Genomic DNA, 16,609 nt, shown 5'->3' with positions numbered 1-16,609 from the left:
TTGTAGCCCTTGTGGAAAATAGTACATTTACTGTTAAACTAATATCACTCTGCAGCAAGTCACCATGTTGCTTTATTGCATGCAACCCCACAGGTTTATATCCCTGTGATATGCACAGTTGTTTGTTCTACCAGGAAGTGTCCAGCAGACTATCCTCTTATCAGGTATATTCACCTGCTGTCTGCGCAGGTTAATAGATGACCGGTGAGATCACTGCACAGATGAATGCCAGTTATGTAAGAGATACTTGAATAGAGCAGTGTATTCAACAACGTTTTGAGCACAAACAATATTTTCAAGAAATAGTGCAGAATTTGAGAGCACATAGGCTCAGTGTTGCGTGTGAACAAGCGCCACCATCGGTCTGGGAACTAGAGGGCTAGTGGTGCTATTGCGTAATAACTACTTACCCAACTCATAACTAAATACTTTCTGTGGCCCAAGGTGTGGATGTGTTCGATAAACAGAGTATTAAGTAAGTAGCTGAAAATTTGGATCTTTGAATAAGATTTGCATATTTAGCTTTAAGCCTTCAAAATGAGGGGTATATACTGAGTATAAAAACATGTTAGCTTTACCTGCTGGACCTGCCCTAGCTGCTTATCAAACACATTCCTTTCTGTGTGCCTCTGCCAGGCACCCGAACCAGCTGAACTGTCAGTGATAAGTCACCGAGGGTCAGAGTATGCCATTCTGCTATAAACTGTCAGGTGTTTGGCGTGCTGATAGATACTGTCACCATGCTTACCCTGTACACATAGTATATTGTTTTACAATGATTTTTATATTCTCAGTAGTTGAAATTGCCTTCTGTCACTTTCTCTTTTCCCTTGTGGACCAGGAAGACCACAGGACCACCCTGCTTTTGACCAAGAGTCACAGCCATGCAGTGCAAAGCTGTACCTGGGCATGGTGGTGCTCTGAGCTAACTGATCGATCAATTGAGCTATCAATCAAATAGCTGTAGAGACATTTCACTAAAACCCCCAAAAGTCAGCTTCATGGTAGTGATCAGGGGATCACCAAAATCAGTCAGATTTATCGCCTGGAAACTATCTCAGTATCAGTACAGCAGTAGAAGTGTGAGGCAGGTTGGAGGAAGGTGGACACTCCACACAAATAAACTACCACTAAATAATACCTAGACTTATAGATGAATTAAACACAGTGAAAGAGAAGGTTCCATAGCCAATATAAGATTTACATTTTGCTTACATCTCCAAATTGTCTTTTCATTATACTATATTGGTTTTCACTACGGTTTCCAAAAAGACTCTTAAAACTTAAGAAAACTTAATTAATACTCATATTAAACATATTAAATAACTTCCTTTCTTTAAATGTGCCTATAAACACCAGGCACTAAAGATTAAAATTTATTATTACCATGGCAAACAAGGACACTTTATTCAAATTGTAAAAATCATGACAAAGAACCAGGTCATATTGTATGACCTTTATGCCACACCACTCTGTATAAGGTGTGATAAGTCCATTAACAGCTTTTGCATCAGATTTTACCAGCATTAATACATTCCATGAGTAGCGCAATAAATACTTGGAAGGGGTAAATGTGTAGTGGTTAGCACAAAGATTTCATTGTTCTCCTGTGTCTGTTTGCAGTAGGGCGTCTTTGCTAAGTTTTATTTCTCATCGGCCTCACATTTTATGAAACGCAAAGTGATATTTATTATATGTTCCCCTTTTATGGTTGTAATGCATGTTGTGTTTTATTGGCATTCATTCTCGTGTGGCCTTTCCTGTGACCAGTGTTTTATCTGATTTTAGCACCTGCAGTATTGCTTTTGTTTGCTCAGTTCATTGGTTCAGATAATAAAAAAAAAAAATTCAGACCTCTCACTCTTGACATAGAATTTACAGTGAGATTAATTAATGATTTGTTATGTTACCAGAACAATGCATGTACTGTGAAGCCAGTGTCTCTGTTGCAAGTCTTTGCCTCTGTGATAAACCTTATGTGCTCCTGGTGAAGCCACGCAGTGTGTCATGGTTGTCGCAGTACCAGCTCAGGGGCCACCATGGGTGAATTCCTGCATCTGTTATGTGTCTGTGGTCAGCTGATCAGACCACGGCTCATTATATAACAGGACAGAGATGGTTGCTGCAGCCTGGCAGGGCAGAAACAACTATAGGCAGGAGCAGGGCAGGAGCTGACACGGGCTGAACGAACTGGCAGGGATGATGAGGTGTTCTCCACAGTGCTCTCTGGAATAAAGTGGTCAGTAAGAGCCTTAATCCATGCCTACACAGTGTCTGGTTTATCAGATGCTACTGTAGGTTTTAAATCCACACTGTAAAACTCTATTTAAAGGATAAACCAAACTTGAAAACACAGTATGTCATGCTTAGTTCCAATTGAGTTACAAAAAACAAAAACTGGCATGAGTTTTGGGTGAAGACCAAACTTAGCTCCATACGATCTGTCCTGCTTTGACTGTCTTTAGGGACTGTTGAGAGATGAATGTTGAGCCTTAGAAAACACTGGGGACCTATGAACAATAGATGAAGCACAGCATTTTTCCATTATGATGAAGTCACTGAGACCTTTCTCACCTTTGAACAGGAAGTGGGTCATTTGTTATTGTGTTGGGGTTTTTTTTCCTGTGGTGTTTGTCCACAGCTTCCTGCCGTTCCAGGTCTCTTCTTTCTCACTTTCTGTGTTTTTTCTACTTTCATACATTCCTCACCCTGGCGCTCTTTTGTCACTGTGGCTCCCTTGTTGTTGGTGGTATCACACAATTGCTCTAAATAAGGTAATCTCCTACTTTGTAGAGATGCTGTCAGCGTTTTTGATCCAGTGAAACACGTTATCCTCGAGCCCTGAGGACGGGTGTGTCTTGGGCCTCAGCCATCTCTGCACTGACATCAATACTTACCAGCTTTCATCAACAAAATTTGTTGGCTTCTGTACAAGTGGATGGTATTTCTTCTGCAAAGTGCTGGAAAAATGCAAGACACATAATTTGTTGCGTAACCTTTTATTTCATGTGTTAAAAAAAAGTGTGAGAGAAGGCACGGCGACAGCATTTACTTTGGTATGCAGTTCCTGGTTGTCCAATCATTTCACTTATGACTTTGACCCAGGTCAGCATGTTCTGAGATTTTAATACACATACTGAAGATTGAAAATAATGTTCCGCAGTAATGGGGAATTTGCACAGCCCCATTTTTAGACTAAACACAAAAAGGCCTGCAGCCTTGTACTATTCTAGTGTGGAGAAATTCCTACAGTATCCAGTTAAACTCACCATGAATAGATCATATTGCAGCCCCCTAGGGGGTCGGTAATACAAAAGTAATTGTCTTCTCAGAAGCCACTTGAAGGTAATAAGAAGTTTATCATTCTCAGAGACCTGTGTCCTTTTTTTAAACCTAATGCTGCCACCAGCATTTCCTGGTCAACCAGTTCCTGGTTAATGATTGACCAAGGAGGATAGAGAATGCTGAACTTTGTTTTTTTTTTTTTATTAAATAGCAGAGAAAGTCATTTATATCCTCTTATTGACCTTGTTTCATTTTGTGTTTTTGGGCGTGTGTGTGTGTGTGTGTCATTATGCAAGCATTAGTTGTTTTACTGAATGCCACATACTGCGTAGGTGGCAGGTGGCAGTTAGAAATTTGCATCCCTGCAAATACAGAAGAAACAGTGTCGTAGTTACAGTTGCTCACACATACGGTTCATTTTCAGTAGTCAAATCATATAAGTTTCTTCAGGTGTTTTGGCGTCAAGTTAGGTATTTAGGCGAGATCAGTGCAGGAATCCAGAGCTTATTTGAGTGTGACAGCTTGTCTTGGTCAGCTAGAGATTTTAGACACTGGTGTGAGCACTGCCCAGCAACACGCAGCCACGGTTTCTTTCTCCTGGACACAGTTAAATCTCCCTGTCTTTTTCTGTGTTTGACACACACTTGCAGGGGAAATTACACTGCAGGCATCATTGATAACACTGCATGGCAACACAGCATTCCCTTTCCCGCTACTAGATGCTTTGCTTTGTCAGTACTCAACATCTGACCACTTCCATCTTTTTAAAAACAGCTTCCTCTCTGTTTCTGTTTGATCTGAGACAATGGGAATGATGTCTTTCAGGTCCTGTGGGAGACTCGAGCCCAGAAGCAAAGTCATAGCCAAGCATTTGTGCTGTTCCAGTGACTCCCCCTTCATCTGTTTTGTGCTCACAGATTTTAAAAGATTTGTCATTTGAAGATATCAATTAACAAGTTTCTAGTGCCTTGTGTTGAGTCTGTCGAGCCTTCTTTTGCTTTAAGGGCACCACAGTGGTGGATAATGGGAAGTCAAACAATATGTGCACTGTACACTGTTAGTCAGTAAAGAATATAATGATTCACGTTCTGATGAAAGCCTGCAAAGTTCAGTGGAACAATGTTAATCCTGTGGAGCAAGTAAGTCAGCTACAGTGCGTTACAGTTAAAATGCTTCCTAACACGGTGGGATGTATGGGTAGTAATGTCTGTCAAAGAAACAGCAGATCATTCTTCTTTGGCATTGTTTTTCTCAAAGTGACAGTTATCTAATAATACTAGATCTGATTTGCTGTTTGTGCCAGAAGCTTCTCAAGATGTTTTCTGGAGATAGCAGAACATAAAATCACATTGTTGACCTCTGCGGCAGACATTTTGACTGTGTGCGATTCATAATTGTAACGATGGCTCCATTTAAGTTCCTCAGTAAGCCTTACCATAAGAAAAGCATGTAACAATACCAGTACGCAGGGACTGCTATCACAAAGACAGACTTTGACCGTAGCCAAAATCTAACTAATAATGAGTCTGCACGTCTGAATTCATCTGTTGCACAAAGCTGTCTAGTTCTTGACCTTCTTAAGACTACCATGTCAGACCTGCTCAGCTCCGTTCACCCCAACGGAAATGTCTGGCTACCTTAAAATTAGTCGTTCTTTAAAAAAAAAAGAAGAAGAAGAAGACTGGCCTGACTCTGCACACCTCTCTAAAATCTTTGCAGCCATTATTAATTTATTATTAATGACACCTGCTTTGACATGTAAAAATGTCCTCAATAAAAATAGTCTTGTAGGTATTTCAGAGTTGTGCTGAGGAGGTTTGAAGTCTTTCACCTGCCGCTCACCTGTGAAAGCTTCTGATTGAGAGCAAAAGTGCGAACAGAAGATTTTTGAGGACACGATCAATCTCTTTAATACCTCACGCAGAGGTCCAGAGGTCCGTCAACCCATCATCATCTTTATCAGCAGACGTAGCAGGACCAGTGGGTATAACAAGATTATAGGGTTTGTCTGGTTAGTTGGTTAGTTGGCTGGTTGGCTGGCTACTATGGCATCAGTGACTATAACTCCTCAAATTCCCTGCTTGCCTTCCCTGCTTTCTTCCTCTTTTTCTCTCATCTTTGTATATTACCTTTGTAAATGTCGTTCTGTGACATCCTTTTTGTCATTCTGCCCTCCCTCCCTCATTCTCTGTCTGTCTGTGTCTGCCTTCTGCTTCTCAGACGCCTGGTGGTCCAGTCTCGTGGCTGCATGGTGAAGGTCATGCAAGAGCACATAATCACCAATGAAAGACAAAAAAAAAAAATCTGAAAGAATTTAACACCCCCTCCCATCCTTCATTCCTCCCTCTCACCATCAGACTCACCCTGTGTTCGTTCTCTCTCTCTCTCTCTCTCTCTCTCTCTCATTCATTGGTTTAATAAATGTGTCCTTGCCTGACACTTATCCTGACCACGTTGTATTTTTTTTTTTAAGTATATGCTCTTTAAATTCTTTCGGTTCTTATGGCTTACCCTCCCCTCCGTCCACTGGGACAGAGTTTTTAGCTCAGTTGCCTGGCAGAAAGTGGTCATGAGCTTATCCTTGTTTGCATGTTTAACGTTGACCTCCTGTGTGTGTCTCATGTAATCAAGTGTGGAAACGATTTTAAAGCTAAAATATAACTGAACCTCCACCACAGCATTGAGGCGTCAGCCGTCAAAATAAATGAAAGCCTCTCCACTGGTCACATCATGAGCTGTGTTCACATTTTACTGTATCCAATGAAAAAAAAAATATTTAAAACATGGACAAGAAACATATCCAAGCACCCAATGGGTTTTCAGCTTGACACTGACACAGGTCAAAGTGTCAGACTGAACAAAGTAGGCAAAATGTAGCCTACAGTACAACTCTCTGGATGTAGTCGGTGCCTTTATATCAAGTGTTTCAGCTCAGATTTTCTTTAGTTTTGCAGCTTGAAAAATTGTATCAAAGCTACAACTGCACAACTGCACAAACTAATTTCATAATGTGGTTAAAATGCTTTTCTCCTCCTTTAGTCTTTCCATCACAGAGAAAAGTTATGTTTTCATCAGTTGGAGTCGGTAACAGCATCAGTAAAACCAACAGCAGTACTTGGATGCCGCTCTTTGCTCCATTTTGCCTGACACTGTGCTAACAGTAACAAAAACCCTGCATAGCTGACCACCAGCGCTGCCAGCCACAATAGAAAACAATAGAGTAGGGTCTTTGTCTGACAATAGACAATCGCACAGGAGTTTTGAAAACTGCTGGTGTCATTAAGAGCAAGTTTGAAGCTTGCAACAGAGAGATCAGTGAAAAATAGTGTAATAGAGATAGCCAGGGATCGCTGGTATAGCAATTACTACATGAATTAAACGAAAACTTTCTAAAATACATGACAGTAATGATGACCTTCATATCAGTCTTACTTCAGCAGTAATTACTTGAGATTTCTGCAGTCAGTTAATGATTAGCTGTGTAACTTCTTTCTAACCCAGGTCATTAGCAGGGGGTTTATAGAATATGGGAGACTTATAGGTGTAGAGAATAAAAAGAGAAAGAGGAAAGTGATGGTGGGGGATAGTTGGTCTTTGTGGCTGATTTTTTTTTTTTTTTTTTTTTTTTGGGTGGAGGCTGGGAGGTCACCCATCCAACCACCACTGCCCCCTCCCCTCCTCCGTTCTCCCTCCTGCCTTGGCTAGTCTCCATGTGCCGGGCTCTGGGCCTTGGGAATGAATGGCGCCCGGGCTCTGCACCGTCTTTGAAGCCAGCCAGGAATGCGAGGCCTCTTTTTTTTTTTTTTTTTTCTTCCTCCCCTCTCTCTCTGTTGTTCAGGCGGCCGGCAGCACTAGCAGCTATCTGCGGCAGTGAAATATTCCCTCCGCTGCGCTCATTGTGCTTCGGAGAGCCGGACGTCATAGGCTGGCCAATCAGTGGCTCCCACTAGGCAGCCTCTGGTCTCAGTGGGGGGAGAAGGGACTCACTAGAAGTCTTCCCTCTAATATCTGGCTCTCCTGGTTACTTGGTCTGGTCCCTGTTCAGAGGAAGAAAGATGTTCTGAATGAGAAACAAGGACGGGAGTCATTTGGCTAATCCTTATTGAAGTTAAAACTTAGGAAACGTATTTCTTTCTCAGATGGAAATTAGAAAGGTCAGCGACTTAGCCTCAAAGTTTGGGTGAGTTTTTCTGTCTTTTTTTTTTCTTGCTAACTCTTCTCTCAAAAGTTTCTAACTTTTCAAGCAAGTAGCTGATCACTGAGTAGTTCCTAGTATGCCTTGCTGCTGTGACTGTTGATCCAGTCTTCCAACTTTGTGTTCAGCTTTCCTGCTGTCATTGTTCAGTTCCCTTGTCTCTTGTTGTTGTGGTTTGCGTGTGAGGGTATTTGTCTGGGCCGGTCACCCTCTGCCTCACCCTCCCTCCCTCCCTCCCTCTCTCTCTCCTCTCTCCTCTCTGTACGTTTTGTCACTGCCTGTCCCCTCCATCACTTCCACTTGAGCGCTCCCCTGTTTGGGAGCCTCTCTCTCTGTTAGCGGAGGGAAGAGTAGGGCTGGAAACCACACTCACACACACACACACACACACACACACGCAGGGACACACCACAGATCAGAAGGCCCTTCATAAACACATGGAATCCCCCTTAATACTGTAGTTTGAAAGGCTCTTGGGAGGTGGGTTTTGTGTGTATGCAAAACGACCACCAAGGATCATCTTTGATTCAGGTTTTTCAGCTCTGCAAACAAATTTGGCAATACTGAGAAAATTTTGCTCACTGGATTTAATTAGAAGAAAGTTTTCAGCTGTCAGTCTAATTTACTAAGTAGTCATTCACTGTAGGATTTTTATATTTGTTGGTTAGGATTGTTTTTGGTTGGTAAAAAGTCTTTACAAAAAAAAAGAAGCATGATGTGCACATTTCTTACACCTCCCATTAATGGCGAGGCCCAGTTTTCATACTGCAGTGTCAGAGTTGATTAACTGGTTGGCTTGTCTTTGTTTTATTGACAACATTGACCTTTCTGTATGCATGACAGGTATGCAGCTTCAACCTGATGAGAAAGTCAATGAAAGGCATGCAGGTCATGGGAGAGAGAAGCCAGTTGCTCTGTCATTAGAGTCCACAGTAAAACCCAAACCTATCATTAACTTACAGGGGCTCATTTCTGTACTGAAGATGACTTTCCAGGATAACTGATGATGACAGGTTTCCATGTGTTAACAGACAATAGGAATTTTATATCTGCAAGTTATTCAATTCAGTGTGTTTTTATAGTGAATAAGGAAACTATGATCAAGAATCTTGTATGATTCAGATGAAGAAACCTGCCATAGACTGAAATCAGGACTGAGGTTAATTGGTTTCCGGTCATCAAAACATTTATCCGTTTATCCCAATCTAAATGAATGGCCTGTACAGTATGACTGCTTCAGTAAATTCAGTTTGAAAGGCCCAAAGATTATTGATCATGTGGTATTTGCGAATATTTTATGGGTTTATCTTGCTTTCACTGTGTCTCAGCTGGAAATACATTGGTTTCACAGACAGCAAAGGACAACAGAATGAACTCTTGTGTAGTTAACAGAAAGTTCATAAATTGTCACGTTAAGCAAAAATAAATAAAGCAAATACTCGAGTGTTCCAGGCATAATAACGGGGGAATGCAGACAAATCTTTATGGCCCACAGTGCTGAATAACAAGGCATTATACATCTGTCACATGACTAATCTTCCCATATTTCTGTAGTTCCATATGGAATTCCTCACATTTTTTCATGTGTGTGCTGCAACGTGCACCACCAACCTCAAGGCCCTTAATTAGAGTCCTCGGTGATGCAAAACGGCAGACAGACTCCTTCAACAGGTGGTTAACTGTACTGACCTACAAAACCAAGCTGCAGTAAACCGTGTCAGCCGTGAAACAAAAAACTTTATATCTTGCTCACATGATGCTATTAGCATTGATTTTATTGTGTAAGAGGAGGTGATAAACCCGAAAGTAGTAGTTATGGCTCCATTGATTTTAAATTACCATTTTGTCACAGTCTTGTTAGACATTACAGTACTCTAAAAGTTTCCATGTCCCTTAAAGTTGTAAAATTTTTCTTTTAATTACAAAATGTGATACAAATGTCTGTGAAATTAACCTGTGGTATGTGTTGATCAGCAAAGTTAGATGATTGAAGAGCAAACAGAGAAACACATTTGAAATCTTAATAAGTAGGGTTAAAGGATTTTCCCCCAGCCCTGCCATGTGCCAGTATCTCTACTCTGCTGGGCAGGTGTAAACATTTTTAACCTTCTACTTGCTAGTTCAAAAGGAGTAAAGAAAAAAAAAATTCAGTGAAGGGGTATGTAATTTGTCTTTCCAACTTAAAACAAATGGAAAAATTTCTCACCAAAAGAATTTGACCTAGAAATGCCAGGCAAAGATTTCTCACTGGTGACTTACTGCTCTCTGGCACCTTAAGAGTGTTTCAGCAAAAATCAGCCTCCAAAGAAAGAAATCAACTTTTTTCCATGGTGGCTTATGCAGAATTATCTTTGATGCATGCCGTGTTATGAGGCACTTTGATGTTGCAGTGTAGCTTTGTGTGTCATTAACCTCGTGGACATGCCAAGCTGACAATTTAACACAAACATGCATGTTTGTGTTAAATTACCATGCTGTTGCAAAGTAGTCAAAACAACTATATAATGGAATGTTTGTGAAATCCATGTGGTAGTTTTTTTCCAGTTGCTCTTTCAACACATATTTTTTCAAACTATTTCAGTCATTAGCGGTCATGTGCCTCAGATGTATGGCTGTAGCGTGAGTCCTGAGTTAAGATTTCAGGCTGATAACCAGTCTGTGTTGTGTTTGTGTTCTCTTCCTCAGGGGCTGCTGAGCAGACCATCTCAAGAGGCTTTGAATAAACAGAAAGGAGGCAGGAAAATGACCTAATTAGCGACAAGCGTGACGGACAACCTGGTGCAAATGTGTTGGTGGTAATTTCCCCAGTTTCACCCACAAGGCAGACACATGCATCAGCGCACATACACGTACGGTACATTTATAAACCCCGCCCTTCCCTTCCTGCCGTCCACCCTGGTCCTCCATGGATTCCTACAACTTCCACTTTGAGAGAATGAGCAACGTGGACCTGCATCCTCTGAGCCTCCCTGTCAGCAGGCTCTCCCCAGCCAAGTCCAACAGCAGCATCGTCGACCAGCTCGCTCACCACCAGCACGGCAAAGGAGACTCTGCCTACAGCTCCTTCTCTGGTGGGTCCACTGCCCCAGACTACCCTTCTCCCTTCCTTCCAGACGACCTACAGTCCAGCTCCTTCGGCCACTATGCTGATCTTAAGTATGTAAAGTCCATTTACCACCCCACCCAGGTTCTGCAGTCTGATTCAAAGACCATGGACCAGCTCTATCGCTCTGTAGAAGCTATCTCTCAGCACTATCGCAACAACTCCAGCACCAATGTAAACCACCACAACCACAATGGCAATGACAGTTTCCACACCAACAACAAAGCACTCTCTAAACAAGAGGTGCCTTTGGGGGCTCAATCCCAAAGTGCTTACCCTCCTCCAGTCCCAGCACGCCTGGATAGTTTCATAGCCACAAAAAACTTGGAGAACACCAGGGTCCACCACCAGGGTACTGAATTTCAACCCCAGCAGGCACAGCCTCAACAACAGCCCAGACCCTACAGTCGACTCCATTCACAGCACCATGGTCAGAATGCGCGAAGCCCTGAGAAGGCTAACCCAGATGCAGGCAACTCAAGCTTCAATTCTGACCCGGTGTATTCAGTTTGGAGGGGCTCTCAACAGCAGCAACCACAGACCCAGCAACCACCAAGCTACCGCTCTCACCTCCAGCCTCATGATCAGAGCAGGGTGCCGCTGAACCCAGAATACCTCTTCATCATGGATAACAAAGCTGCCCCTGAGCAGCAGAAATCAACAAACATCCTAAGCGGATCACCTCCCAGAGGCACAAGCAAGTCTGAGCACCTGATACCCAGACAGCTCTCAACCAGCGGTGGATGTAATGGAGACCATCACAACAAGTCCAGTGGCAGTAGTAGCCACTTTGAGAGTCAGCGCAAAAGGGCACACTCAGCTCACGACTGGCTTGGGTCAGAGCCGACCCGAGCTGCCAGCCCCTGGAATGCCGGTCAGAGTTTTATCAACAGCAGCATCCAACATAAGGGACAGTTCTACTTTGTCACAGGAGTGTGCAAGCTGTCTGACTCTGGTATGAGGACATATTCTGCATCTGTGTGTGGGTCAGAGGCTGGGAGTGAGAGCTCCACAGTGTTGGAGAAGCACCGGATAAGAGAAAAAGAAAGAAGCCACAGCACAATGGATAATTTGTTTAGACCTCTCCAACAGAGTTCTCGCACTTCCAGTGGTACGATTCCAGATGAGAGGGAGGCTTTCGCTTCTCTGTCCCAGGGCAAAGACCTGTCCGCCAGGAGTCAGGATCAGGAGAATCACAGACCGTCCCTCCTCTCGACGCAGTCCTCTCGAAGCTTTGACGCCTTAGAAGATATTGACATGATTCAGAGTCGAGAGATCGGCCGCCACACTGCCAACAACCCCATATTCTACTGTGGACCTGACAGAAACTGCTCACCACATTCACCGACGCAAACGAAGGAGGCCACTCCGTTAATCAGCTCTGAACAGCCCAACCACCACAAGAGAGAGGAGCAGGCGAAGAGAGGGAAACGGCAGCCACTCGGGGACGTAGCCAGCGAGAGGATAAACAAAGAAACAACCCCACTTCTCTATCACCTCACTGAAGCCAACAGGGCAGCCTTACAGCCCAAAAAGGATGCTGATTTTAGTATAAAAGGCAAGGAGACAACCCTGAACAAAACAGGTCATGAAGACGTGGTAGCAGACAACAATGAGAAACCTCCACGAGGTGACACGAGCAAGAGTGACAGAGGGGACGTTGCCTGTAACACTCTGGATGACTCATTTAAAAAGTACTACAAAGAGAAGCTGAAGGATGCCCAGTCTAAAGTCCTAAGGGAGACTTCATTTAAAAGGAGGGACCTGCAGCTGTCGTGGCCACACCGTCTCAGGCAAAAACCTGACCTGAGGCCTACAGTGATTCACTCATTCTCCCCATCACAGGACTCTGAGACTTCCACAGACACACTCACTCCGTCTGTGACTTCTGAGGAGACAGAGAGGGGGAGCATAAAGGAAGAAGCCAGGGAGGATCAGAAGGAGATGGACAAAGAGACTGAAAAGGAAAACGGGAGACCAGCAAATGTGGCCCAGCCCCAGGTGGCACGCATCGGAGGCAGGAAGCGATTGACTCCAGGGCAGAAGAAGATGTGCTACTCTGAACCAGAGAAACTCAACCAGCTTGGTGGTACACCCAGCCACTCTGCTTGTCGCTCTTTTGGCAACGAAAGTGAAAACCCGTTTGCAGTTGAATGTGAAGGAGAGGAACAGCAGCAAGGAGAGACGGGGCTGGTCGCAGCACGGAGAAAGATGTTTGAGACAAGAGGTCGGGCCCTTTCAGCCTCTAGCGCCTCAAAAACAAACCTGAAACACCTGCAACACAAGGCCCTGGTGGAGTACATGGAACGTAAGACGGGTCAGAAAGTGGCTGAGCCACAGCAGCCAGCCCCTCAGTTACCAGCTCCACCCAGACAGAGGCACTCTCTGGGCGAGAAACCATATGACTGGGGTCCCAGGCCTCTGTCAGGCAACCATGAAGGCAAAAATATAAAGAAGAAGCTCCACAGACCCCACTCTGCAGGCCGCATCCTTGATTCCTCCACCAGCTCCATCAGGTAAGAAAGAGAAAGACAGAGAGCGAGAGAAAACTCTTTTCATGCTGTTTTTTCTTTTATGGATCAAACCAGATATTGTAAATATTCTGTTTAAATTGTCACAAAACAGGTATGCACAGTTCTTCTCAGCACAGTCTTGTTCAGGCCAATATGCTGGCCAATCAAGTCAGCCCAGATGGAGGGAGAGCCATGGTCCGTCTCAGGGGAAGTCTGCCTCAGTGGAGAGTCTCTTGGACCAGCCAGAACCGCCAAGTTTGTTCAGGAACAGATCAACATCCACACCACATGCATTTCAGGTAAGGCATTTCAAAAGATACTAAATACTGGTAGGTATTGATCAAAAACCTTAGCTTTAAGCTTTGCATTTATCCCTATTTGATCTGCTGACGTCAGTGTCTGATGAGCTTTTCATTTAATTTTCCAGAATAACTTCCATTGTCATGTGTATAAAACCCTCCTCTTTGTACAGAAAAACAAGTTAGAAAACAAATCAAAGAAACCAAGATATTTTTGACCCACATCTGGGTCATCTTACATACTCTGCTACTGAACTCAGAGGAAAACTCTTAAGTGTGTACTTTTGTGTTTTTTGGGTCTGCAGACACACGACTACGAGAAGGATCCGTTACCAGTTAATACTATGGAGACCTGGAGGTATGTACCAGCGCTGCAGACAAATTGGGACATTTTTATTGGTTTTAGGTCAGGAGAGTATTAGGTCAGTGATGTGTGCACTGTGGCACAGACTATAAACCTCAACTTGATTCACTCTGGCTCTGGAAAGTCAACACCCACCTGCTCCAGCAAACCAGCATTCCTTGTGAAAGATTTATGCATGGGCTGTAACAGAAGAATCATTGACTGAACCATTTTCAAGGAATTGGCCTATTTCTCAAAGCTGCATTGTGATTTATATCATTGCCAGTGCTGAGATTCTCATATGATGCATTTGTTTTTGCCCTCACAGAATATTCATATAAAAAGTGACAAATGTGAAGTTTGTTCATTTCAGAGCCGAGACTTTCTGTCCTAAAGTGACCATAGTTTATGTGAATTGCATGGCTTAAGCTACACATTTGACACTCAATGTCAATTTCAGTCCCCAGAAAAATGGCACTGAGGATTCCTTGGTAAAGGCAGTGTCCGAGGGCCAGCAGCATGTCCGTGTGGTTGCACAGAGGGGGAAGTCCATGGAAGAGCTTGGAGCTACAAAGTTAACTAGACCATCAGCCTTGAGTAAAAGCTCTGAGCAGTTGGATCAACTGTGGAGACAGTCGACTGGACCGGGAGGACCCGAAAGAGACAAGAGGAGTGTTTCATTTATTGCTGAAGTCAGAGAAGCCCAGGGACAGGAAAGAGGGAGGAAGAAACAGTATCTAACAGAGCAAGCAGGAAAAGAACCAGAGATTCTCGGTCAGAAGAACACTCAGGGACAGATACAAAACCAAACCCAGAAAAAGTCCCCATTGAAGCAGAACTCAGAGCCAGGGGAGGATGCGACAGTAGGAGCAAGGAACTCGAGTAGATCCACCTCCCCAGCCTCCTGCTCCTCTTCCCGGGCCAGGGTTCGCTCTGGATCTCCTGGATCTCACGGCCCTGTCACAGATGACTTCAGGTCCAGCAGAGCACCCAGTGAGACCTCATCTAGCCCACCTTCCCCCAGAGGTCTAGAGACCAATGAGAGGGACATCAAATCCACTCCCGCCCAGACGGAGCTTCCTTGTGAAAACAAGCATTGCTTCAGGTAAGATTAGACTCTGTACCAGTGCAGTTATTTAATCATCATCATTTGAATGTATCACCCTTCAGGGTTCTCACTAGACTAAAAACAAACTCTTAACACTCTTTGTGATTCTGCAAACGCGATTTTGCCCAGATGTGTTTCTTAAGCATAATTTAACTTTCAGTAGAGTCTGGACTTCTCCTTCTGTGACTGGATCAGAGAGAGAGCAGTCAGTGGATGAACCAAGCAATGACGCCCTACCATCTGATTCAAACCAAGAAGTGTCTCTGAGCTGCGGCGTCACCACAGATCCATCGCTGTGGATTCTCCCCCCAGAAGAAGAGATCAAAGAGGAAGTCCAGCATCCACAGCTGACAGACAGCGTTTTTGATGATGAGTCCAGCTTCTCTCCTCCTGCAGTGCAGACAAGTGAAACCTCTGTGTCTCCCTGCACCTCCGTCTCTGACGCAGACGTCACTCAGCGCGTGGAGGAGGAGAAAAACCCACAAATGGACGACGAGAAGTCGGGAGAAAACCAGGAAATGGAGGAGAGGGGAGCACCAGAGGGAGAGACGGAGAACCTGGAGGGGTCCGGTGAGAGACCTCGGTGGGAGGAGCTTACGGAAGCGGTGGTCAAGGCCGACCAGTCGCTGGCCAGAGTTCTCTACCCGCTGACCAATCGTAAGACGGCGCTGATGCTGATGGAGCAGCTGTTGTCAGAGGACACGCTGCTGATGGAGGAGCACTACAAGAAGAAACAGGAGCAGAGAGGAGCTGCAGAAAGGTAAATGTTAATGTCCCGGAATATTACATCAGCTGTAGCAGTCATACATTAACTTTTAGAGGTCTGTGGAGAGCATTTTACTGCCTGAGATAGAAAAGGCAGAAAACTCCTGAGAAAACTTAGTCTGAAATGATGCATGTGACTTCTCCACCGAAAATAAAATTGGCACAGAAAATGAAGATAACTAGACTTGCTTTATAAATTTCCCGAATCCTTTCTGTCCTTTCAGGTGACTGCATAACTCTTGTAATCTTGTATACACACAGCTGTGTAGATGGAAAGAATAATCCATCTCACACACACCTTTCAGTCTGTTATAGAATTGACATGGTGCCGGTGCAGACAAAGCCGAGTTAATTAGGATTCCTAGTTTAATGTTTCTGTAGGAAACTTGATACTGGTTTCTAATGGCCAAAGAACTGAGCTCCACCAGTGCTGTGTTACCTTTTGTTGCATCACCTATACAGACACACCTAGCTATCTGCTTCCCTCTCTACATGCACTCAGATATCTGCTACTGTAAGCATACTGCAGATATGAATGTGAGAGCGAATGTGCAAATGCATTTCAGTGTTTTGTAATAACTGAATAACACTAGGGACTTTGACAGGAATTATTGATTGTGTAAATACTGCACAAGAAAGTTAGCCTGACCTAAACGCATCTTTTTGTTTCTAGTGCTGAAGCAGTCGAAGCGGCCGAACCAGCTCCTTGTCTTCCTGCTCCTGACAGCCTTAAACCCCAGAGTCCAGACCCGCAGAGCAGGTCTGACATCACTGAGAAGAAGGTAATTATTAATTTAAACAAAATAATGGGCGGTTTTCATCCAAAATTCCTCACAGCAAGTGTAATGTGTATATTTTAATCCTTTTAACAATGAAATCCTTTACCAATTCCTCGTGACAGGGAAGCGGAAGTATTATTTCACAATGAGAACAGAAATAAGCCAGTACAAAGTACTGTAAGTGAGACCTGTGCGTAGGTTTACTAATAAGAGACAATA

General features: G+C 43.9%; 1 protein-coding gene across 3 annotated transcripts in view; it reads left to right on the top strand.

Annotated features, from left to right (window-relative positions):
• Positions 1-16,609, top strand: part of shroom1 (shroom family member 1) — a 32,056-nt gene that overhangs the window by 10,145 nt on the left and 5,302 nt on the right. Inside the window, exons 1-7 of one of the 3 annotated variants that reach the window (XM_041051565.1) lie at positions 7,310-7,465; positions 10,166-13,099; positions 13,209-13,395; positions 13,701-13,753; positions 14,199-14,843; positions 15,007-15,606; positions 16,285-16,393. In XM_041051565.1, the coding sequence (XP_040907499.1) occupies positions 10,386-13,099; positions 13,209-13,395; positions 13,701-13,753; positions 14,199-14,843; positions 15,007-15,606; positions 16,285-16,393 (4,308 nt within the window). In that variant the 5' untranslated portion in view covers positions 7,310-7,465; positions 10,166-10,385. Of the gene's footprint in view, positions 1-7,309; positions 7,466-10,165; positions 13,100-13,208; positions 13,396-13,700; positions 13,754-14,198; positions 14,844-15,006; positions 15,607-16,284; positions 16,394-16,609 lie in introns of those variants that run through there. The other 2 variants (XM_041051566.1, XM_041051564.1) reach the window with 2 other exon arrangements.

Source organism: Toxotes jaculatrix, chromosome 12, assembly GCF_017976425.1.
Source record: "Toxotes jaculatrix isolate fToxJac2 chromosome 12, fToxJac2.pri, whole genome shotgun sequence".
NCBI lineage: Eukaryota > Metazoa > Chordata > Actinopteri > Toxotidae > Toxotes > Toxotes jaculatrix.
Note: the sequence above shows the minus strand (reverse complement) of the source record. Positions and strands in the feature narration are given on the sequence as shown.